The following is a 26,058-nucleotide window of genomic DNA, read 5'->3' on the forward strand; positions in this document are numbered from 1 at the left end:
AAAGGCCATACAAACGCGAAAATCGATGCGCGTTATAATTAACTTTTGGTACGTTTCCTCGCATTTCCCTTCAAGACGTTTTCTTCGTTTTTCCTGACCTTTGACTTGTTGATTCCTTATAGGGTCTCGAATTACGGACTTAATTGACTTCTGATAATAAATACATGAATCAATTGAGGTCATGTATTTAACTGGAAAAGGAATTTTGGTTTGAGGAGACGATTCAATAATTATTATCTGGTATTAATAACAAATACATATGTTTTTGTTTTTAATACCAGATTAGGTACAAATTCTAGATAAGTATTATCCCTTTGTTCTACCCAGTTAACCAAGTTTGATAACTGGTTATTCATGGAATAAATAACAATATTGGGTTGTATGTAATTAACTAAGTAAAATAAATAAATCTTTCAAATGGACTGGACCTAGTCTCACAGAAGGTACTTAAGTTTCATAAGGCTTGTGTTGGGTACTAGTCGACGATATATAAATTAATGATATGAGCATTTCTCAAATAATTTGTACATTTCGATCACATCTTAGATTTCTATAAAAATTGGTATGCTGGTAAAGTACATGAAGCTGAACAATTTCCACCATATTTCCCAAAATGTCCAAGAAAGTTTGTATGAAACATTCCTTTTTTGTTACCAAATGTATAAGGAAATCTGTTAACAAAAAAAAAACCGGCCAGGTGCGAGTCGGACTCGCGCACGGAGGGTTCCGCACCATCAACAAAAAATAGAGCAAAACAAGCAAAAAAACGGTCACCCATCCAAGTACTGACCCCGCCCGACGTCGCTTAACTTCGGTCAAAAATCACGTTTGTTGTATGGGAGCCCCACTTAAATCTTTATTTTATACTGTTTTTAGTATTTCTTGTTATAGCGGCAACAGAAATACATCATCTGTGAAAATTTCACCTGTCTAGCTATCACGGTTCGTGAGATACAGCCTGGTGACAGACGGACGGACGGACGGACGGACGGAAGGACGGACGGACGGACGGACGGAAGGACGGACGGACGGACGGACGGACGGACAGCGGAGTCTTAGTAATAGGGTCCCGTTTTTACCCTTTGGGTACGGAACCCTAAAAAGGATGTTTCATATAAACTTTCTTGGACATTTTGGGAAATATTGTGGAAATTGTTCAGCTTCATGTACTTTACCAGCATACCAATTTTTATAGAAATCTAAGATGTGATCGAAATGTACAAATTATTTGAGAAATGCTCATATAAAATAAATAAATAATTGAATAATTGAATTGAATAATTGAAAAACATCCATAACTCAGGAACATACGTGACATACCCACACACAAATAAATGCCTTTACCGAGAATCGACTACCGGACCTTACTGCTTCGTAAGCAGGGTCACTATCGACAACATTTGAATTTTAAAACCTCGACTGTTTCAATCCTAGTTAGATAAGGTTATGGAATTTTGTGGAAAATATTTACTAAATTAAGCTCTTTTCCAGTTAATCCACAATGGAGGCTGAAGCCAGCGCGTCGCACGCGGCCCCAATCCTGGAGACAGGCAACGGGGACATCAAGATGCTCAAACGGATGGAGACAGTTCCCGATATCAAGAGAGACACAGCGGGAATTACTACGCAATACATTGCTACTGGTATAGGTAAGATTATTGACTAATATTTCTAGTTCTAATAAAACATGACCGTCTAGCATGAGTTGCGTTGCGCGCGAGTCCATAATTGAAGTCGCGCAATATGTCATGCAGTCGCGCGCGAATTCATGCTAGCAGGTGTGATGTTGTGTAAAGAGTGAACATGCTCAAACGAATGGAAACAGTACCTTAAATTAAGAGAGACACAGCGGGGATAACTTCACATTTATCGTTGCAGGCATTGGTTGGTGTTATTACCATTTTCGCATAAAGTTATCATGCTCCTTTTCAATCTATATTCAAGTAGGGCATAGTATTTTGGGGTAATGGCGATATCGTGTAACGCTCCTTATTCTAGAGGTATCGGATCGTGCAATACTAAAACGGATAGAGTCTGATGTAGACTGCGACAGACAGAAAATATAACAATAGTTAGGTATCTGTGAACTTTTAGATTTACGAGTATGTGTTTGTTTCAGTTAATCTTGGAGCCTTCGCTGCCGGAGTTTGCGTAGCCTGGTCATCATCAGCACTGCCGCTACTCACCAGTTCCTCGGGGGTGGTAAGGAATTCGTTTTTATGCCACTAAAACAAAATATGCAACAGCTTTTTTTATGATATAGGAGCCAAACGAGTAGACGGATCGCCTGATGGTAAACGATTGCCTCCGCCCATAGACACTCGCAACACCAGAGGGGTAGACACTTTCACTCTTGCTTAGAAGTTTAAAAGACAGGTGTGAACTACCATTAATTCTAACTTGGACAGAGAGAGAACTTGTATAGATTTTAAGTAAACAAATGTTGTACGCCTGACAGGCAAATTATAGTGAGTCCACTAAAATACATATTATGTAATCCACCTTTCTGTAACACCTATAATTATGCAATAAATGATTATCTGTCAATGAACAAGTGCGCGGGGACTTACAAGTATAAAGCTATTTAAATCGTTAAAATATGCGATACTTGCTTCGCTATTATATCTATCCTCCTCCAAGCTCCCAAGGCACACTGTCTACAGAATGTCTAATAAATCAAATTACAAAAGTTCCCACCACTAAAACCAAGTCTAAACTGCACTGCGCACTTTAAAACTTGCATCGAAAACAACCCTTACAACTGTTATTATAGAGCTCAATTAAGTGTTAAACTATCAACAACTTTCAGTTTCGCGCGAATCTCAACCTTACATAACCTAATTTTAAAGTACATATTTCTTTAAAGTTCTATGATAACGAAAATTGTAACTTGTTTACAAAAATGACCTTTATAACGATGTTATAAAGTCCTGTTTGGCGTACATTAGGCAATTTTAAGCCATTGGTTAGCGATATCATAAGTCAGGATGTCACCGCATGAGGGTTTCACTGTGGCAATATTTGTACCTATTGCAAGATTGGAAATATTGCTCAAACTGTAAAAATAAACATTGTATCTCGATGCATCACAAAATAGGGAAATGTCTGTGATATCCACGTGATGTCCAAGCCATATTATAACTTCAACTTGATTCTAGTTTGAAACTAAAGGTACACTTTTTCAAACTTTTCAGTAGGAACTTTATTTTGTAACATTGGTAATTGCTTCGGCACATTATTAATACTACTTCATCGGAAGATTTAGAGAATTTTAAAGATGCTTCATAATTATGGTGGATTGTTTGTTTTATTGGAGAATTAAGAATAGCGCTATAATTAAGTCCTCTCACGTCGCTCTCCTGATAGCCTGGAAAGAGTAATAGTGACGGGCAAAGTTGAAGGCCCGAGACCTCAGGCCCCTCCCCCTACTAGATGGTGTTCTCAAATTACGGCACCTATGCAATTAAAATTGCACGAGGCCATGCACTTGGCGAGGAACAGAACCCTATGGAAGAACCTGGTCTTCAACAGATGGACATGATGTCACGATCCTCAGTATTGAGGGACCGACTGAAGAAGAAGATAATTAAGTATTTCATTCTAAAGCCTAGAATAGAATAGAATAGAATAGAATAGAAGTTAGAATAGAAAATATTTATTTGCTTGAATACGTAACAATCAGATCTTATACTAAAATAGTTGGACACAGTATTCAGTCGACACAACATCAACATGCAAAATATTAGGTAAAGTTATACTAAGATAAGTCTGCCACGATGTTGATAGCACACGTAGTGCAAGTGTTATTTTAAACGACAAACTTCTATGAAATTATGACGTATAGATAACACACTTGCACGGCGTATGCTATCAAAATCGTTGCAGACGTTTCTTGGCCTAACTCTAACATATTGTACAAACAATATTCGGCAATATTACCACATTACCAGTGGCAGTATTCCCCTTAATGTGACCACTTCACTAGCTCTCCAAAGTTGTACGAGTTCGGGCATGAATTTCACTATGGCCTAGTTTTGTATATTTTGCGGGTTTTAGACACGTTTACACGGGAACCTTGCCAAAAGATATAGTATGAAGGAAGCCAGTAGTTTAATTTGGCGTTTGGGAATAATTATCGCTTCAACCGTCTGGACGAACCGAAGGGAAAGTATCTATAGGTTGGTTATGTCATGTCCAGTTTATGATTTACATTTTTTCATTGTATGCGGTTTAATAATGAAAATATTACATATATATATATGTCGGCGACGGATGGTCCCGATGGCGGTGGGCGCGTGGGGGTAGTACCTAGATGTATTACTTCACAGCCAAAATAGTAGGTATGCTACCTACGCATGAAATAAACATTCGGACTCATTAACCATACTAGTGCCTACTATTATTTGAGTACTAAATAATAAAAATAACTAATCACTATTCCAAAATTATTTGAATCAAAATAAAAGATCACGTGAAACCGTTCAAATCTTTATTTTACAAAAGTAAGCTTCTAATGGCACATAAGAAATCAAAATAACACTTGGAATAAAACACTTAGCTAAACGGTTAAACAACGTGAGAATCTATAAGCTTTCAGAATAATCCTTCAGGTGTAAGCCTTCAGGAACGTAGCGAATTAGGCACGAGCTTGGCTAACGTCCGATCTCTAGCGCGGTCCGATCAAGAAGAAGGAAGCCAGTTCCAGCGGCGGAGCCAACCGCTCCCGCCTCCAATTCAAGTTGGTAAACCTGCCTGACCAGTCTACCAACATAACGACAAAAATGCCTGCTCGTGCCTACCTTCACTCAAGATACACATCTTGACGTTCCAAAGCCTTCTACCTGTCATTTTAGTTCAATAATACGCCAATAGATGGTGGCGTTACTCACTACGCAGCTTCATTATTTCGTTACAAGCAAATAATACATAGTCAAACATTGCTAATCGACTTTTACAGGCGTCTAACTATGAACTGTAATGCTGCAATACGTCTTTCTGGTGTCTCGCTCCGACACGGCCGTCCTGCGCTACACACGTCCTCGTGTGTGGGTGTATGCATTTGATTCTGTAACAAAATACTCAGCACAGTATCTCATCGCTCGGTCATTCCTGACCAACAATTTGGGTCTCACTCAAATTACTATTAAAATCAAACTTTGTTATCAATCAAACCAGAAAAAATAATTGTTCAAAATTACTTTAACAATCCTCAATTCTCTAGTCAAAAATAGTCCATCGAGCAACGACTAAATAAAAATAATCATCAGTAATCATCACCGCTATCTAACGGATACACTCCAATAATCATCGCCTCCATCTGGCGGATACTCTCAAATTTATGCGAAAACAACAATCCCAAACATCAAAAACACAAATCACAACAGCTCTAATTCATTGCTCGACAGTATCACTACTATTGTCGTCAACATCAATTTACGGGGAAATTATCTGGCATTAAAAAAAAAATTGGTCATATGTGATCTAAATTTTTGTAAGACATCTTAAAATAAATAAGATTCTGAATTGATAGTTCCAATTTTACTCGTATGAACACAGTACATAAACGGGAATTCATTTTTAACAAAACAACACCAGTCCTTCGGTGCATTGCCAGTCTTTCGGCAGATACCAGACCCTCGTCAGAAGTAACCATCTCAGCCGCGTAAGTGCTACTCCTCGCAAAGAGCATTCTGCACATAAAAAGCAGACCACGTGCACCTCTTACATGCTCCGGCACTTCTGATGCGGTCACTAAACAATACTCATACCCAGTCCATCGGGCATACTTTCAGTCCATCGAAAGCAAAACAGTATTGCCCAGTTCATCGGGCGTGCCTTCAGTCCATCGAAAGCAAAACAGTAGTACCCAGTCCATCGGGCGTACTCTCAGTCCTTCGAAAGTACAAGCTTTCAGTCCGTCGAAAGCAAAACAATGTTAACAGTGAATTCCAAAAAAAAGAAAATAAAAACAGGTCTTTAAACCATGTTACTCAGAACCATTAGTACTATCAGCGTCAACTGATCAACTGAAACTGAACATTACTGATCAAAATAACTGAAAATCGCTTTTTACTTTAGCTTTTACAACAGAAACTCGCTCAAGAGTTCTAAACAGATGTAAGACATCTAAAAATAATCCCAACGAAATGGGAACTGCTCACCAGCTTAATAAAGTATGATGCACGCGACCAAGTCAAAGGTGGTGGTGGTGAGGTCCAACCCAAGCACGGAGGCTGATCCTTTCCGCTTGCCGTTGCCGTTGCTGCGGCAGATTGCGAGAGACACGATGTGGTTCAACATAGCTGGCTGTTACTGAAATCATCATTTGCACGGTATCAGGTTTATCATGTATGCAGGCTAAACTCAAAAGGTTTATGAAATGCAAGGTAGCGGACACAAAAAAACCATGTTTCCAATGTATACGGGACTTCAAAAATCTCAGAATAAAATTTAAACTTCAATGAGTGCGTTTTATTTAATTCCATGAACAAACAAACACGTGTTCCAAAAATAAGTAACACGGTAAATGGGCCAATACGAAAAGTGACAGCTTATTAGTTACGTTCGACTGTTATGCTTCGCCATTACACTCAAAATAAAATTCACTAATAAACAATTAGAACGAAACCTGTCCTTTTATTTCCAAATCTCCAGCACAGAAGATACTGCACAGCCGCCTCTGTATCACGGGCGCAATGGCGTCCGCAAGCTCGCTCGGCTCCGGCTGCAGGACACTGTAACATTAATTTTCATATGCGTAGCTCATGTTTCCATAGTATACACGATTTGTGATCTATCACGGCATTACGAGCAATAATTTGTCGCAATTTTATTAATTACTAAACATTACAGGGTAAAGATTACATAATGCTTGCATTGGCAAATCAGCAGGATCAATTTCTAACGGTAAATTGTATTTTTATGAAAAAAAATATTTTTTGAGGGTACATGCACAAGTGAGCGATGAAATAATATCACGTCGCGACAGCCAATATTTGATTTTAATTAACAATATGGATTTCACATCAAAATAACTTAAGATCACTTAGATTTCAACGGATTTTAAAAATTAATTGTATTTTCAAATCAATTATTGAGGGTAGATTCACAAGTGAGCGATGAAATAATATCACGTCGCGACAGCCAATATTTGATTTTAATTAACAGTATGGATTTCAAATCAAAATAACTCGAGATCGCCTCGATCTAAATGGATTACAAAAATTAATTGTAAAGAAACGCGGCGATACCAGAGATGACGTCACGTAACGACCGCTATGCTCGACTGCCTCAATCATAATTCACAATTTCACAATAATTCTCACCAAATAACAATGAATTACACTCACCATTCAATCAAGGTTAGACACGTGAGCTTACCATTACAAAGTGTCCAGATTATGGAATGTAGGTCACCAGAAATACACCACGCTCCCAGGTGGCTGTGTAAGCAATACATGAAACTCCGCATCTATCCCACTTGCTGATGTCGGCGACGGATGGTCCCGATGGCGGTGGGCGCGTGGGGGTAGTACCTAGATGTATTACTTCACAGCCAAAATAGTAGGTATGCTACCTACGCATGAAATAAACATTCGGACTCATTAACCATACTAGTGCCTACTATTATTTGAGTACTAAATAATAAAAATAACTAATCACTATTCCAAAATTATTTGAATCAAAATAAAAGATCACGTGAAACCGTTCAAATCTTTATTTTACAAAAGTAAGCTTCTAATGGCACATAAGAAATCAAAATAACACTTGGAATAAAACACTTAGCTAAACGGTTAAACAACGTGAGAATCTATAAGCTTTCAGAATAATCCTTCAGGTGTAAGCCTTCAGGAACGTAGCGAATTAGGCACGAGCTTGGCTAACGTCCGATCTCTAGCGCGGTCCGATCAAGAAGAAGGAAGCCAGTTCCAGCGGCGGAGCCAACTGCTCTCGCCTCCAATTCAAGTTGGTAAACCTGCCTGACCAGTCTACCAACATAACGACAAAAATGCCTGCTCGTGCCTACCTTCACTCAAGATACACATCTTGACGTTCCAAAGCCTTCTACCTGTCATTTTAGTTCAATAATACGCCAATAGATGGTGGCGTTACTCACTACGCAGCTTCATTATTTCGTTACAAGCAAATAATACATAGTCAAACATTGCTAATCGACTTTTACAGGCGTCTAACTATGAACTGTAATGCTGCAATACGTCTTTCTGGTGTCTCGCTCCGACATATATATATGTAAAAAAATAAACGATATCGTTTACCTTTTTAAATGTGGCCACACTTTGCTTTGACTTGTCAATGTCATGTCATACGTCAAAGGTGGAAAGTGAGGTTAGAGAGATTGCAATGCCGCTTTAAATAATCGTCGTTATAATTGTTATTTGTTATTGAGAAAGGAGTGACTAAAGCAGGAATAAACTTTAAATGTCGTTTCTTTGTTTACAGGTCGGTATTTTTTGTAATAGTACATACATTGTAGGTTAACATTAAATCTTGTAGTATAAAAAATAAAACTTTGTTTACAGAGCAACACATGAAGTTATTCTTTCGTCCAATTCATATCAACAAAAGTGAAATCATCTTATAAAACGACATTTCTAGTTACGGGTTTCGAAGAAAGATGACGAAGCTTCGTTTTGAATTCACAATACTACCTGGGAGTGACGAAAAAACAAATGTCTGTTGTATAACCTCAATAACCACCGAGGACAACAAGAGTTATGCATTACCGGACGGACTACAGTCAGTTGGTCATCACAAAGAATTGATAAAAACAGCGGCATATAGTAAAGTAAAGAATAGTTTATCAAAAAGGTACCAGACAAGGAGAATCTGGATCTCGCTAACCGAGGAACTAGAGCAAATTTATATGGATGAGGACGGTAATGTGCAGTTTGCAGACAGATACCTGGAAGAATTGAATCAGGACCAATGTGCTTCTACCGCACCCACTGCTGCCGGCACAAAAGGGGCCAATACCTTAGAAAACTTATTAGCAAAGTTAATAGAAAGTACACAGGAAAGTAAACAACAGAGCTTGAAGAATATTGCGGATAAGTTTGTGATCGAGAAGTTTACTAGCAAACATTCGAATGCAGCTCAATGGATGGACATTTTTGAAAAGGAATGTGAGCGTTACCAGATATCGGATGAAAAAAAGATAGAAGTTCTTAGGCTCTTTATGGATAAAAGTTGTGCAGATTGGTACAGTTCCATGATTGTAAAACTGACTATGAATGCAGAATGGTCTGAGTGGAGGAAAAAATTTTGTGAATCATTTGTCAACAAAGGGTGGAGCCCAGTTACATATGCATTACTGTATAAATATAAGGATGGCTCACTGTTGGATTATGCTATAAAAAAGGAAAAGCTTTTACTCGATATGAGGAAGTCAATTGATTCTGGTACATTGGTGGATCTTATCGCAGTGGGTTTGCCGGAGTACATATTAAACAAAATTGATAGAGAAGCGTTGAAGGACACAGTTGAGTTGTTCAATGAAGTAAGCAAGTATGAGCATATGGTTACCAAAAAAAGCTACATATTTAAGAAGAAATATGGACCCTCAAGAACAAATTTCAGGAATGAGGAACTAAAGCCATGCAAAATTTGTGAAGGGTTAAACAAAGGCACCCGCTATCACGCTGAGACTGCATGTTGGTTTCGTACAAAAGAAGATGACAAAGTGAAGAAAAACTTCATTAAACATGTTAATAATGCATTGATAGAAGCAGAGTTAAATGAATCAGTTCCAAAAAACGAATACTAACACCACTGATAAAGGTCAAATTACTAATTAATGATAAACATCTGATAAATGCAGTCTATGACCCAGGCTCAGTTGTTTCCATTATAAATTCTAAGCTCTTAAGCCTAAAAGGGAGAGGAAACGAATTAAATGAAGAAAATTTAGTAACAGTTGGTGGTGTTAAAAAAACTGACGGTTTGACCAACCTAAAAATAAAAATCTTTAACAAAGAAGAGAATGTTGATATATCCATTGTGGATGAACAATATTTCAAGCATGATTTTCTGATTGGCTTGGACCTAATAAAAATATTCCGATTAACTCAAGATGAGAATTTGGATATACATCAGGTACTGGGTACAAACATAAAAGATAATGAGAAAGTGGAAGTCTCAAATGAAGAAATAAATCATAACCAATCAAAAGTTCCTGGGAATGATGAGAACACAACAAAAGAATATTATGTCAATTTTAATGAGCATATAAAGGAGGAGGATTTTAAGATAAAAATTGATCATTTGAACAAGGAGCAACAGTCTGAAATAAATACATTGATCAATAAATATAACTCAGTGTTTGCAAGGCATAAATATGATGTTGGGACTGTCAATGGGTATGAAGCCAGAATAGACTTGTTGGTGGATAAATATTGCAGCAAGAGGCCATACAGATGTACCATGGAAGATAAAAAAGAGATAGAAGAGCAAATTGGAAAGTTACTAGATAATAAGTTAATAGAGGAATCCTATAGTCCATTTGCTGCACCGGTCACATTGGCATTTAAAAGAGAGGAGAATAAAAAATCAAGATTATGTATTGACTTTAGGGACTTAAATAAAATAGTAGTACCACAAGCTCAGCCCTTCCCACTGATCGAAGACCTTATGACGAAGACTAGGAATTGTAAATTTTTTTCGACACTTGATATCAACTCAGCGTTTTGGTCTATTCCTTTACGGATTGAGGACAGAAAGAAAACAGGATTTGTAACCCAGGATGGACACTTTCAATGGACCTGCCTGCCTTTTGGGTTGAAGACCTCGCCAGCAATCTTCCAAAGAATTTTAAGCAACATATTGAGGAAATATAAGCTTACGGACTTTGCAGTTAATTACATTGATGATATCCTTATATTTTCCAGAACGTTCACCGAACACATTGAACATTTAACAAAGTTGCTGGAAGCAATCAAGACGGAGGGCTTCAGATTAAAATTTACGAAGTGCACATTTGCATCTGACTTAGTAAAATATTTGGGTCATATAATACAAAACAATTCAGTTAAGCCATTGAAAGATAACTTGACCTCAATAAAGAATTTCCCTATTCCTAGAACGCAGAAAAATATAAGACAGTTCCTAGGGAAAATTAACTTTTACCATGAGTATATTCCGAAGAGTGCAATAATACTAGACCCATTGCATAATCTATTAAGAAAGAACCAGAAATTCATATGGACCGCTGAATGCCAAGATGCATTTGAAAAGATAAAGAATCTCTTATGTTCTCAACCAGTTTTGGAAATATTCGATGAAAATTTGCCGATACAAATTTACACAGATGCTTCATTAGAAGGCGTTGGTGCAATTTTAAAACAAATACAGCCATACATATACAGTTGATGGTAAAGAAAAACCCGTAGCCTATTTTTCAAAGAAATTAAATCAAGCTCAGAAGAAGAAAAAAGCAATATATTTAGAATGTTTAGCCATCAAGGAAGCGGTACGATATTGGCAATACTGGTTAATAGGTAAATCATTTACAGTATATTCAGACCACAAACCACTAGAAAACATGAATTTGAAATCAAGAACCGATGAGGAACTAGGTGATTTAACTTATTACCTGTCACAGTATGATTTTAAAATAAAATATTCTCCGGGGAAGGAAAACTTAGAAGCCGACTGCTTAAGCAGAAATCCTGTATTAGAACCTAATGAAAATACTGAGGAACAATTGAAGATAGTAAATTTAATAAGTCTCAACGACATTGTAAGGGATCAGAAGGAAAATCCAGAAGTACAGAATAAAAGAGGAAAATTAATTGAAAGACACAATGTATACTTAAAAATGGGTAGAAGAAGAGGAAAAATTATTTTATCAGAGGAATTTAGTGTAAAACTTATGAAATCTATACATGCTGACCTAGGTCATATTGGAATAGGACAAATGCAGAAGACGATTGGCCCGTTTTATGCAGCTAAAAACTTGATACAAAACATAAAATCAGTGTGCACCGACTGTGAAGTTTGCATTAAAAATAAGTCGAGAGGACACAATAAATATGGATTTATGTCACAGCTGGGCCCAGCTACCAAACCATTCGAAATCATGTCTATAGACACTATTGGAGGTTTTGGTGGTTCAAGATCTTCAAAGAAATATCTGCACCTGTTAGTCGACCACTTCTCTAGATACGCATTCATTTCTACTTCAAAAACCCAAAATGCCAATGACTTCATAAAGCTAATTAAAACTATATCAGATACAGAGGATATTGGTATGATTCTTACAGACCAGTATCCAGGAATCAATTCGAAGGAGTTTAAAGATTTTTTGAGAAGCAACAATATACCTTTGATATTTACAGCAGTAGACTCACCTTTCTCAAATGGATTGAACGAGAGACTGAATCAGACTTTGGTGAATAAAATAAGGTGCAGAATGAATTTGAAAGGCAACAAAAGAGCTTGGACAACAGTAGCTCACGAATGTGTAAAGAACTATAATCAGACCAACCATTCAGTGACCCGTTTCTCTCCTAGTTATCTTCTAAACAGTACAGATGTCACATTATTACCAAAGGAACTAAAGGAGGAAAAATCGCTTAGTGACTGGATCAAGGACAGGGAAACAGCATTAGAAAACACAAGAAGATCACATAACTACAATAAGAAGTTATTTGACAAAGATAGAAAACTCTTTGAATTGAGTGCAGGTGACATGGTGTATGTTGAAAATGGAAATAAACTGAACAGGAGGAAATTGGATGAACTCAGAATTGGACCATATGTGATCATTGAAAAAATCTCAAATTCAATATTTAAGGTAGATACAGGACACAGAAAAACAGAATCCAACTTCTTTCATATTACAAAATTAATTCCATGTCATAGGATACAAGAAGAAGAGGAGTAGTTTAGTAGCGAAAATTTTATATAAAAAAATTTCTCCTTCTAGGGGGGGAGATGTAAAAAAATAAACGATATCGTTTACCTTTTTAAATGTGGCCACACTTTGCTTTGACTTGTCAATGTCATGTCATACGTCAAAGGTGGAAAGTGAGGTTAGAGAGATTGCAATGCCGCTTTAAATAATCGTCGTTATAATTGTTATTTGTTATTGAGAAAGGAGTGACTAAAGCAGGAATAAACTTTAAATGTCGTTTCTTTGTTTACAGGTCGGTATTTTTTGTAATAGTACATACATTGTAGGTTAACATTAAATCTTGTAGTATAAAAAATAAAACTTTGTTTACAGAGCAACACATGAAGTTATTCTTTCGTCCAATTCATATCAACAAAAGTGAAATCATCTTATATATATAATATTTTATTATATATAGTATGTAAGACTGCATCGGCACTTACCATCAGGTGAGATTGTGGTCATATGGTTACCTTTTTGAAAAAATAAATCACAGTTAAGTTGTAAATTCGCGGTGATTTTCTAGTAGACAGTAGTTTAGTTTTGTAAGTCTAGTAGTAGCAGTAGTAAAATACTTTATTGTACAAAAAGAAACATAAAACATGATAGAACACACATCATTAGTACAAAGGCGAATTTATCCCTTTCAGGGATCTCTTCCAGTTAACCCTTGAGCAATTGAGGGATAATTGGAGAACGGTAGACATAACAGCGGTACTAATCGGCATAAAGATAAAAGATTTAATATCCTACAAGTCTACAAGTCTAATCTATCTTAAGAAGTAAAGTCAGTAATTAAGAATAATAAGTGAAATATCTCAAAAACATACAAAGCTTTTTTATTAAGTTACATTACTGATATTAGCCCTGCCACAGACTTATGAAAGTTATGAAATTCCGTAGCTTGCCAAAGTGCTGTTACAGTGTATTTTAAATAACGCATTTATTATAATGTTTTCTTAATGTCTTGGCACGCCAAATAGCCGCACACAACCATCTGCAGAGTAATGGCTTTATTTATCACTGGTTGTTTAATTTCACAGTCAATTGAAAAAGTATTAAGGATTGCATACCCGCTTTAGCAAGACTCATACATTCAAACAAGATTTATACAACAGGGGCTTTCTAAATAAAACCTTCTTTTTATATTTGGAAAATTGTATGCCCACCCTACCCAGAATCGCAATCTCTTTTGATCCTCCGATGAAAACAAGTGCCCCAAGATTTTTTCCATCTCATTATAAACGTGCTATAAAAGTACTATGAAAATCAGGGTTTAGTAAGAAAGCAATTTCCCCACGACCCGCAAAATGAGTTAATAGAAACTTTCCCATATAATTAAGTAGGTGGTACTTAAAATGTATCAACTCCAAAGTAAGCTTTGCCTTGTGAATACCGAAGAAGCTAGTTTGAAAGCAGTGCAGACGGGCGTTTATATCCGCAACCATTTGTAAAGTATTGCGACTATTTGCAGTGATATCTTACACAGACGATTCAGTTCCATACAGTTATGAACGCAAGTAATATTTAATATCCTTATAAGTACCAGAGTCATTCTTTTAATCCATTATAGTTTAAAATATGATTTAAATTGTCGTTTTAAAAGAATATCGTTTCTCCAACGGTAAAGTAAAGTTTCTAAGCGTCCAACACAACAAAAGGCAGCAAGAGAAAGCCTCCAACAAAGTGGCCGTACAATCTGGTTGAAATTGAAGACAATCGTTGGAGATGAGATGGAACTACATGTTATTACTTACAATTAGTCTCTACGCGCGACTAGCTGTCTTTGTACTCGTAGAAGTCGTTATAAACTTTCAATATCTGATGTAGGCACATCATTTGAGGAATACAGACTTTAAGAATAGCAAACTTAGAGTACCCTAAGGTACTCCCATCTACAAGCCGGAAACGCACTTATAACCCCTCGCATGTTGCGGGTGTCCATGGTGATGGTAATCGCTTACCATCAGGCGATTCGTCTGCTCGTTTCCTCCTATATCATTAAAAAAACTTGAAGCTAGCGTTTCGCCCGCCCCAAAACCGCCCGTCCACAACCCCGCGTGCGGACAGGAATGTTCCCCAGGGATAATTTATCGGTGCCCGCTAATGAAAACAATATTTATGGCACCCCAGCTTATTACGGCACCCTGGCTTATTACCGAACCCGGACAATTAGTTACTTACGTGCTGAGATTGTTATTGTTACTAGTAGGCCAATCAAATTAGATAAAAGAGTACCCACATACAAAAATAATGAACCATCATAAACTATAAATTTTATGGCTGTTACGAGTTATCTTTACTTGAAAATACGAGTAGCCTTATAATATATAGATAAAAGAGTTTTGAGGAATTAATTCCCAGCAAGCTGGAAATCGTTTTAATACCTTAGTTTGCGCGATCCCAGGTGGTGTTAATGTTAGGTGTTAGTTGTAGTCGGTAACATTTTCTGTACCAACATCATCATCAGTCTTACGTAAAACTTTCGCAGTAATTAAATATTCATATTTTTTTAATAAAAATAAACTGAAAATTTCCCATGTGTCGATATTGATCCTCTTGGATCCCAGTATTACATCGGTAAATCGGTAAAATCGGATCGATATTTCGGTATTTCGGGATCCCAGAATTGCGGTATATTGCTACTCTCTTTTACAGCCGAAAATATAAAATGTCTCGCCAAGCCGCCATTTTGATTGCGGCACTGCAGTCTCCAAACGCAACCATTAATCATAACACGTTGAAACGCTACTGCAGTGGGTTTTATAGTATTGTAGCCCGTTTTGTTGGCACTTATTGAAAGTAGTAGTAGTAGTAGACCGATGGAGTACTAGTAATAGGGGTTCTGTGAGCTGGACCTCGCAAACCCATTGATCCATTTGCTATGGGAGGTTAAAAAAAACCTCGATTTCGGGGTTGGTCCCATAGTAAAAGTTGCTCAGTATAATCCCAAAAGCTCCTTGGCAACGGAATGCAGTTATTTTTTAGCCACGCTCTATATGATATATTTACACTAGTTTTCGTTGCTATTTGTTATAAGTACAAATAAAATACCTAGAGCGATAAGAAGTTGTGTATGTAAAATTTTTACTCGCTCTAAACTGGCCCCAATGTGAAGGCCAGCCACACGTATGCCACAGTTACACTATCCATATATCTGTCGCAGGGAAATGATCAAAACAGAGATTTGAACAAATCTCTAAGGGATATGATCAAGTCACGCAGGATGTTAAAATGGCGAATCCATATCATCATTTCCCTAGAAAAATTCAGTCAGTTGACCAAATCACTGACTCTGTTTAGTGAAAAGACAAAATCGGCCAATAAACGCGAAACGCTTTTTCATTTCACTAGATTTGTTTAGGAATTTGATAAAATCCCTAACCACGACAGTAAGTTGACGAAACGAACTCAAAAAGTCAACTAGTTTTATCATTTCGCTAAACAAGTTTAGTGAAATGATAAAGTCTCAACTGGAAGATGGTACATATATGGTGATTTGATTAAATCGCTGAACGGTTTAGTGAAATGACGAAAGCAAGTACAGAATACAACAGTTTACTCTACAGTTAAGCGATTTGTAAGCGATTGAGGTAAAATGTCAATAGTACTGTAGGTATCAAAGTTAATCGAATACAAGAATAGGTGGTTGTAAATTGAAACAAAATAATTAATTATTAAAAGGGATTGTCTTTTTAATTATTATAATTATACCATACTTTCTTACTACATTAGACTATGGTAAAGTTACCTTCTGATGGTAAAGTTGCCAGTTTTGACGGTAATGAAAAACGAAGCTACAAGTGCGTAAACGTAATTCTAATAGAGTACTTTCCTCTACTTCATATTAATTATTTCACACCGTGCACGAAATAAAGCACCAGATAATTATTAGAAAAACGTAGACAGCAGTTATTTTAAACATATTTTTTTTTAATAAATCGGATTGAAATGTAGTAAAGTACGTGAGTTGACCGTGACGTCACTATACAGGTTTTCATATAAATTCCATATTAGGAAATCGTTTTGACAATTCTAAAAAAGTAGCTGATTTGACTAGTAGTGTGCTAGTAGGAAAAGTAGCCAATTATTTGTTAAAACATGTGTAGATTTGTGGCATCTTGAGTTACACGTGACAGTATTTTTTTTACAGGCACATCTATTTGTTTTGCATTGTACTTTGGACTTTTCACAGGAACACTTCTTGAACCCCTGACCTCCAAATACTTAGCTTTTAAATAAAAACTTAGCTTAGCTTAGCAGATATTTAAAACAATCCCCGGTACATTACTTCCATCTAATGGACCTCTGTCTACCTCAGGAATGTCCACCAACACGCTTGATTTGATTAGCAACTTTGAATTTGTGCAGAGAAGTCTCTTTCATTTTTTCAGCCGATATTTTCAAAAAATTTCACTTAATCTAGTCAGAGATTTGATCAAATCGCTTAACTGTAGAGAGTAAACTGTTGTATTCTATACTTGCTTTCGTCATTTCACTAAACCGTTCAGAGATTTAATCAAATCACCATATATGTACCATCTTCCAGTTGAGACTTTATCATTTCACTAAACTTGTTTAGCGAAATGATAAAACTAGTTGACTTTTTGAGTTCGTTTCGTCAACTTACTGTCGTGGTTAGGGATTTTATCAAATTCCTAAACAAATCTAGTGAAATGAAAAAGCGTTTCGCGTTTATTGGCCGATTTTGTCTTTTCACTAAACAGAGTCAGTGATTTGGTCAAATGACTGAATTTTTCTAGGGAAATGATGATATGGATTCGCCATTTTAACATCCTGCGTGATTTGATCATATCCCTTAGAGATTTGTTCAAATCTCTGTTTTGATCATTTCCCTGCGACATCTCCGTATTGACCTTACGTTATACCGAAATAACAAATGAATGATGATAATTAAATAATGTTTGTTTTACAGGAACCAAGTGAAATGCGAGTGGGACAAACTTTGCCGACCAACGGAACTGAAAACAGACTTGAGGTAAACATCACCATATTCTCCGATCATATAGTTGGTCAAACCAATTTGTCAGCCAGTAAGAACCAGGAAAACTATACCTCATCCTTTTATTTTGGGTGCTAGTACTAGTGTAAGACAAAGATAGCATGATCCTCTGTCGATGTTTGAAATGAGACATTCCTTTGACAAACTATACATATGTAATTGTCGGTCATCGCGAAGCAGAGGTCGAGTAGACATTTATGTGGAAAATCCCAAAAACGTTCCTTCTGGAAGTCGGTTAAAACAATAAGAAAGATGTCTTGCATGTTAGTAGGTAAATACTAGAAACAAATGAAAAACATTTACTAGGCACACATACCCTGCTTGAGGTAATGCTGGCTTTACATGAGGTAAGCTACTGTTGGTTAGCACTTTCCCACTTGCACTTTTTACGTTTGTGTACAGCCAGTATCGATAGTAGCGGATGTAACAATGCGCCAAAACATCTGCCACCCTGGATAACTTTTCCAAATAGAGATAAAATTCTAGTTCGCGTTCAAAAGTATCTGTTACTTACCGTCTAATAATTGTTCTAGGTAAATAGGTAGAGTTAGACCAAGAAAAGTGTGCAACGAACGACAGCATGCGCAGTGCAAGTGTTATTTACACGACATCATTTTATAGAGCTTTGAAATAACAAAATAAAATAACACTTGCACTGTATGTGCTATTAAAATCCATGCAGTCTTATCTTGGTCTAACTCTATACCTATTTCGCTTTTTGATTAAGCTATTTGTGAATGGTAGATACTTTTGACGCGTAGTTTGATCCGCTACTTTTGATGCTGACTGTATAAGTTAAAACCATACTGTCATAGGGGAATAAAAAAAAACAACGGGTTGCACTCAGGGAGTGCCGGCAGAAGTGAAAACTCAATGACTAGTGCAAAATGCACTATGTATAATTGAGGTTAACCCCATGTAGCGTTATTTCGTCGCATTACTTGAAACCCCTAAGCACATCACTGTTAGTACTTACTCGAGTTATATTAATACCAGTTAGAGCGAAACTCACTAGATGGCATTTAAATCAATACAGAGAAAGTTAATGACATTACATGTAACAGGTCCGTCTTACGGTCACGTGATCTCACGCGAGTTTAACATTTCTTCCCCATCTCAAAAAGTGCACAGCGCCGCTAAAGAAGTTTTCACTTCAACTAGCACCAGCTTAAACTAGGTATATTACCGCCCACTCGTAAAGAAAAACTTCCGTCCCGAAGCACCGTTGTAAAAGTCACGTAAGCCAACTAAACACGTTTAAACCGAGCATGAGATATTCCAGTTATGTCTGCTCCCCCGGGCTTTCGTAACGCAGTTTGAGAACCGCAAATGTAGAAAAAAGGAACGTGCTTGGAAAAACGGAGCATTTTGAGAACAATAACCGAGTTAAATGTCTGTATGCATATTTGCATATGTGGGTTGTATGAATAAAGGTCGCATCGTTGCTTGAGGGGAAACAGCTTAAAATACATACTTTCACGTATTATATTTGAGACTAGCGACCCGCCCCGGCTTTGCACGGGTTAACAAATTTTATATTAACCTTCCTCTTGAAATATTCTATCTACTAAAAAGAAACCGCATCAAAATCCGTTGCGTAGTTTTAAAGATCTAAGCATACATAGGGACAGACAGACAGCGGGAATCGACTTTGTTTTATACTATGTAGTGAAGCCATCGTGTCTTGGTTTTAAACAGTGTTTGTATACACAATTACCTACATACATACTAGATGTAGGGACTAGGACTCATCATGAAAGTATTTTCGGTGGAAGTTTGCATGGTAATGTACATCATATATTTTTTTAGTTTTATCATTCTCTTATTTTAGAAGTTACAAGGGGGGGGGGGGGGACACATTTTACCACTTTGGAATAGTCTCTCGCGCAAACTATTCAGTTTAGAAAAAAATGATATTAGAAACCTCAATATCATTTTTGAAGACCTATCCATAGATACCCCAAACCCCACACATTGGGTTTGATGAAAAACATTTTTTTAAGTTTCAGTTCTAAGTATAGGGAACCCCCAATTATTATTTTTCTATTTTCGTATGAAAATCTTAATGCGGTTCACATAATACATCTATTTACCAAGTTTCAACAGTATAGTTCTTATAGTTTCGGAAAAAAGTGGCTGTGACATACGGACGGACAGACGGACAGACGGACAGACGGACAGACGGACAGACAGACAGACAGACATGACGAATCCATAAGGGTTCCGTTTTTTGCCATTTGGCTACGGAACCCTAAAAAGAAGCGATTTTCGATTTCCATAGGTTAGATTTTTGTCCGTCCGTGGTCTTGGTTGAGCGCCCTTATAATGCTACAAGTATTAAAACCGCAACATAATATTTTTAAACAATGTTTCTTGTTTCTGTCTTTTAAAATTGACAGTTCAATTATGGACGATCTTGAACTTAGAAATTTCGTGAACGGGCTGACCAAGGCCTTTACCCTGTTCTAAATTGTTAATTATGCATTATTATTCTCTAAAGGAATTTTGTTTGTAAGTATCTGTATATTTTTACAAAAAATACTCGTCAGTCTTTTACATTATACTGTAGTAAACACAAAACATTTCCCGCAACTCGGCAACAAGTTCTAATGAAGATGGATCCGCGAAGAAACCTCATAAAAACTTGCCGAGTAATTACTGTACTGCCCAATTGATTGTTGGTAATAATATACTTACAGATTCTACTTATATTTATGTCCATAGGCGATGATGACCGCTTCCTACACTTTTCTATCAAGGCACTGTTCAGATTCCGACTACATCAACATTAATATGTGCAACATGCATACATACTCGTAGTTACGTACATACATTTAATTTAATTTGATTAATGTAGTAGTAAGTAAGTACGACCGACTGCCTTCTTGCCGCATAAATATGTAAAAAATCTGGACAACAACATCGATTTTGACATATGCGGCAGCAATGCAGTCGGCATCAATGTTGCGGCGCATTAATGCAACAGTAATGCTGCTCTGAATCCGAACGGCGGTACCTTTAGACAGCTGTATGATTGCGATTGTCATAATAGCCAAAATTCTTCTTTATCCCCAGCTAACAGAGTCCGAGGCATCCTGGGTGGCTTCCCTGCTCTGCCTGGGCGCAGTCTTTGGCTCCATACCTGCTGGACTCATCTCCGAGTACTTCGGACGGAAGAAGACCCTGCTGTACCTGGCGCTGCCGCTTCTTGTGTCCTGGATCATGGTTGGCTCAAGGTACTACTTTATATTTATCAGACAAAATTAACTTAGAATCTCACTTGAAGTAAATGCTCCATATCACCACGTGTCATCACTTATCAAGGACATTACCGTTTCCGTAGCTGCAAGCTTGTCTGCTGCATTGCCACGGCAAAAACAACATTGCACTTGAGCAGCTGATATCTGCAGTCCCTTTCTGATAAATTCATTCTGTCCACAACCTGATCTTCTGAACTCAGGACGGTTCATGGCAACCCCATTTTATTTAGACAGCCGTTGTCTATGGCTATTAACCACCTGTTTCTCTTCCAGTCCGAACGTGTACGGTCTGTATGTGGGGCGGTTCGTGGGCGGCGTGGCCGTGGGTGCCTTCAGCGTGGCCATCCCGCCCTATGTGGCAGACATCGCCGAGAAGAATCTCTGGCCCACGCTGGCCAACTTCTACCATGTGCACTTCTCCTGCGGGATACTGTTTGGATATATTATTGGTACGTAATTAATATGTTATTCTTCATTGTTCCTTAAAATGATGGCCACTGCGATTTTTTTTCTAAAACAGCGATGGCACAGATCAGGAAGCCTCTAGCAAGGAAGATACATGATCTGACCATAATGACAGGAAAACGTCGGATAAAAGAAGCCTGGTTTTTGTAGATTACTGGGAGGAGGGCCTTTGTCTAGCAGTAGACGTGTTTCGGCTGATATGATGAATTCATAGTCACAATAAAGCTAAATATAAAAAATTAACGCCACTTCTAGCGTGGTTTAGTTTTTCATGGGTAAAACAGAAGTTAAGATTAAAATTATTTGCACAATTGTTATTATTTGTGCTATTAAAGGTCGCACATACCAACAAAAGATGATACCTAGATCATGAATTAATAATTTAAAAAAATTCCTTCCAGGTATGGTGCAAAGTACATCTTGGCTGTCAATCCTCTGCGCCAGCATTCCGACCGCCTTCTTCATCGCCTTCATCTTCCTCCCCGAGTCTCCTGCCTACTACATGTCCCAGGGAAAGAACGCCGAGGCCAAAGCTGCCATGAGATACTTTCGAGGCATTGACAACGATATCGACTCAGAACTTAAAGCATTGAAAGAGCAAATCAGAAATTATGCAAGGAATAGAGTAACTTTCAAACAGCTCTTCAAAACCAGGTCCACTTTAAAAGCACTTTTCGTTTCTTTTGGACTTATGATCTTTCAGCAGATGAGCGGCATATACCCTGTCATTTTCTATACAGAGAAGATCTTTAAGGATTTCTCAATCTCTCTTAATCCGCCAGGAGCAGCGATCATTTTAGGGTTCTGCTTAGTTTCTTCAACATATTTCTCAACTATGCTCCTGAGGTCTTTTAGAAGAAGAGTTTTACTTATGATTTCTTTTATAACCATGGCTGTAAGCTTAGGTTCCTTAGCAATCTATTACCATATGAATGCTGGACGAATTCAGGATAGCAGCACATGGGTACCGCTTTTCACTCTTTGTATATACGTGATCGTCTATGCTATGGGTGCTGGTCCTATTCCCTGGTTAATGTTGAGAGAAATCTTTCCTGCTAATGTGACTAGGAGAGCATCAGCTATAACCGCTGGTTTTCATTGGTTCCTAGCCTTTGGAGTCACCAAATTGTACCAGAATTTAGTAGCCAACGTAAAGACTGGTTGGACATTATGGCATTTCGCGGTTACCTGTATCGTTGGGACGATCTTCGTTTATTTCTTCGTGCCTGAAACGAAAGGGAAGACGTTAGAGGAGATTCAACAGGCGTTTGATGGGATACAGAAGAAGAAGAAGCATAGGCATGTCATAGAAGTTGAGAGCTTGTCAGATGCTGAAGCTGTGTAATACTAAATCTCAGAAAAAAGTTACGGCAATCATACTTTAATTTAGGGATGCAGACGATATTATATATCGGATTTATACGATCCAATCAATTTTAAAGATTTCAAAGTTGTTATGTATGTTACTAATATTCCTGAAAATTCTCAGTTAACAGATTGTAGGTATACGATAGATTTAGACACTGGTTTTTATTGTATAAGTAATAATTTTGTTTATTTAAGAATGTCGAACGTCGTAGATTGACTGGGAATGTTGTGTGGTTCGATCTAAAAACTTGTACCAAAGTTAGGAGTAGTATTTCGTTTTAAGAAATACTTTTATTACTTATCTGTTCGAAAACCCAACTACATACTTAAATGTTTGAAGGAGCGAATATATACTTTGTAAGCGATGTTGTTTGAATATATGTTTGAAACCTACGATATTTTAGAAAAAGCAAAATAGTCTATAGCTATGAGTTTGGATTATTTGAGATCGAGTTTTTGCAAGAATGATGGATGAAAGTTACAGTAGCTTAATAATTAGATTTAGATAGATTTTATTAAGTTATTTTACTTATTTTTCTTAAATTATTATACGGGCTGCAGTGTAGCTACTATAGTTAGTTATACGTCTACTTATGTATTTATTTTATTGAATAATGATATTGAATTTTAATGAAAGTAGTTTTAATAGCTGAGTTTGACCCTTATCCCAATGAATAGGATTTAAATATACCTATCACGGTTTTGTATCTTATTGGGCTGCAATTAGGTAAACATATTACAAATTTATGCAACTTGCAATATATGTATGTATGTTCGGTTGAAATCTTGCAAGCTAAATTGGACTCACTTCCCATTATCGGTTCGATCGATAATCGATTTTGCGCTCAGAATCTCTGCCTTCTTACCTTATGCTCAGAGAGGTATGTACAGTCAAAAAATTTAATTTCCTACCCATTTCGTACCTTTTCATAATGACAATGAATATAATAGTCGAGGAGACCTCATACTATTGTCACTCTGACAAAGTACTTACAAATGGGTTGAATATTGAATTCTTTGACCTATTACCTATTTATAGAGTCAACACTTATAAAAATAAATATTTTTAACATAAATGTATTTACAATTTTAAATTAAGAGTTATGAGGTCGTCATAAATTCATAATTGACCGAAAATAAAATAAGCAGTTTTCAAATAAATAGAATTTATTTTTCCATCTAGTAAAAAATTTAACTTTGCCATTTAGAAAGGTTTCTTTACACTTACAATAAAGTTCTTTCCTTCTTCCGGAATAACACGATGTAGCAAACTTTGCTGAAGTTTCCACCGCGCTATGCAACTTTTAACTTCTTAAAATATAACTTTAATACTGGTGTTATAGCAACGAACTAAAGGCAATTTTTTTATTCGGTGGACTAAAATGACATTTCATAGTATGAACATCATGTGTCATTTCATACTATGAAATGTCATTTTAGTCTACCGAATAAAAAAATAGACGAATATCTATGAAGTTTGACTAGAGCTTAAAAATTACCCCTGCATGTATTTGACTGTATTTAAAATAAAATATTTTACACTATGCATGAAATAAAGCACTAGAAGATTTATAGGAAAACGTAGACCGCAGTTAATTTTAGACCCAATTTCAATTTGAAAACCCGTATAAAACTAAAAAGAGTAGGTAATTTGTTTGTGACGTCACAAGCTAGTGTTTCATATAAATTCCTTAGTAGGTAGCAAAATCGTTTTGACAGTTCTAAGAGAAACTGAAGCCGGCCGTGTTAATATAATTTCTTCGCTGATTGATTGTAACAATAGTTTATGAATCCGATGTGGATTTGTTATGGATATGATCTGTCACCTGTCAAAAGTAATATTTCTGGTTAAAGATAACGTAAAAATAAGACTTTCTGTGTCTAAAAACTGTCTATTTTAATATCAGTATTAAGAAACTTTTAGTGTCACTTAGGCTATAATGCCCATGGGTCAATTTCACCAAACGAGCATTTTTGTCTAATTCCCATGGAATTTTGAAATACTAACATTACACAAAAATAATTATGCTGATAATTTGATAAAAAATATAATAAACATTAATTTTCTTATGGGGTAAAAATATTTATAAAGCTATAAAAGTTATTTCAATTTAAAAATTTGGTCAGGGCACGGGAATTAGTGTGTCCATGGGAATTAGATTTTACTAGCACGGAAATTAGAACATGGCACAGGAATTGTTTTCTTAACTTATTTTGGTAGTTAAAACTATTATTTATGTATATTTTAATCTACAATAATGTACTTTAACCATACTGAAGCGGCATCGAACATATTTACCTTCTTTAATTTTAGTTTCGGACGACAAATCTACGAAAGTATGATACACTAAAAACTACGTATTTGACTAATCGTTTCCTTGATTTTAATGGCAACTAATCTCTCTTTCTTAGTAAAATGTACATATTTCAAAACAATACCTACTTACATACATACAAAACTATTCATTAAATTAAAAAGTGTCATGATGTATCTGCATGTAGATAGGTACAAGGTGTATGATCTGGTATATGGCCGTATAGGAAATGATACTAAGAAATAAGTAAATAGGGGCACAGTGAGAAGAAGTTATTGTGTAAGTTAATCTGAAGAAATCGAATATGCTGCCTTCATAAATTCATAACACAAAAAATTGTTTGACCACATATGAGGTAAGGTGGGGTAAGACTATCACAGACAGACAGACATGACGAATCCATAAGGGTTCCGTTTTTTGCCATTTGGCTACGGAACCCTAATAAGGTATCTAATAGTATTACGATTTTAATACCCTCTGGCACTGACTAAAATAACCGACTTGGTTTCCCATTACATCTCAAAACTTTTTTGTAGTAGAAGAACTGCGTTGCGAGACTTGCATCTTTTTACATGTAATGTTTTTGATAGGATCCCATCTCTTTTTGTAGGCTGTCCTTCTTTTCAGGTAATCATACCCATACCATACTGATACTATGTATACATATCTTTATTCATACTCACATCGTACGTCGTAGTGTACCTTTACTTTCCCTAC

The 26,058-nt window shown here is 36.6% G+C and overlaps 2 protein-coding genes across 2 annotated transcripts; both read left to right on the forward strand.

Annotated features, from left to right (window-relative positions):
• Positions 1-1,491: 1,491 nt before the first annotated feature.
• Positions 1,492-23,068, forward strand: LOC134657452 (facilitated trehalose transporter Tret1-like). Its single transcript, XM_063513011.1, has 6 exons — positions 1,492-1,649; positions 2,120-2,202; positions 17,847-17,909; positions 21,009-21,169; positions 21,467-21,642; positions 22,060-23,068. Exons 1-6 carry the CDS (start codon positions 1,502-1,504, stop codon positions 23,001-23,003), a joined length of 1,575 nt encoding a protein of 524 aa, XP_063369081.1. The 5' UTR covers positions 1,492-1,501; the 3' UTR covers positions 23,004-23,068.
• On the forward strand, positions 8,262-10,664 carry LOC134657487 (uncharacterized). The gene is made up of 2 exons (XM_063513058.1): positions 8,262-8,460; positions 8,541-10,664. The coding sequence occupies exon 2, from the start codon at positions 8,636-8,638 to the stop codon at positions 9,782-9,784; it is 1,149 nt and encodes a 382-aa protein (XP_063369128.1). The 5' UTR covers positions 8,262-8,460; positions 8,541-8,635; the 3' UTR covers positions 9,785-10,664.
• Positions 23,069-26,058: the final 2,990 nt, after the last annotated feature.

The sequence above is a fragment of the Cydia amplana genome, chromosome 20, assembly GCF_948474715.1.
Source record: "Cydia amplana chromosome 20, ilCydAmpl1.1, whole genome shotgun sequence".
In the NCBI taxonomy this organism is placed as follows: domain Eukaryota; kingdom Metazoa; phylum Arthropoda; class Insecta; order Lepidoptera; family Tortricidae; genus Cydia; species Cydia amplana.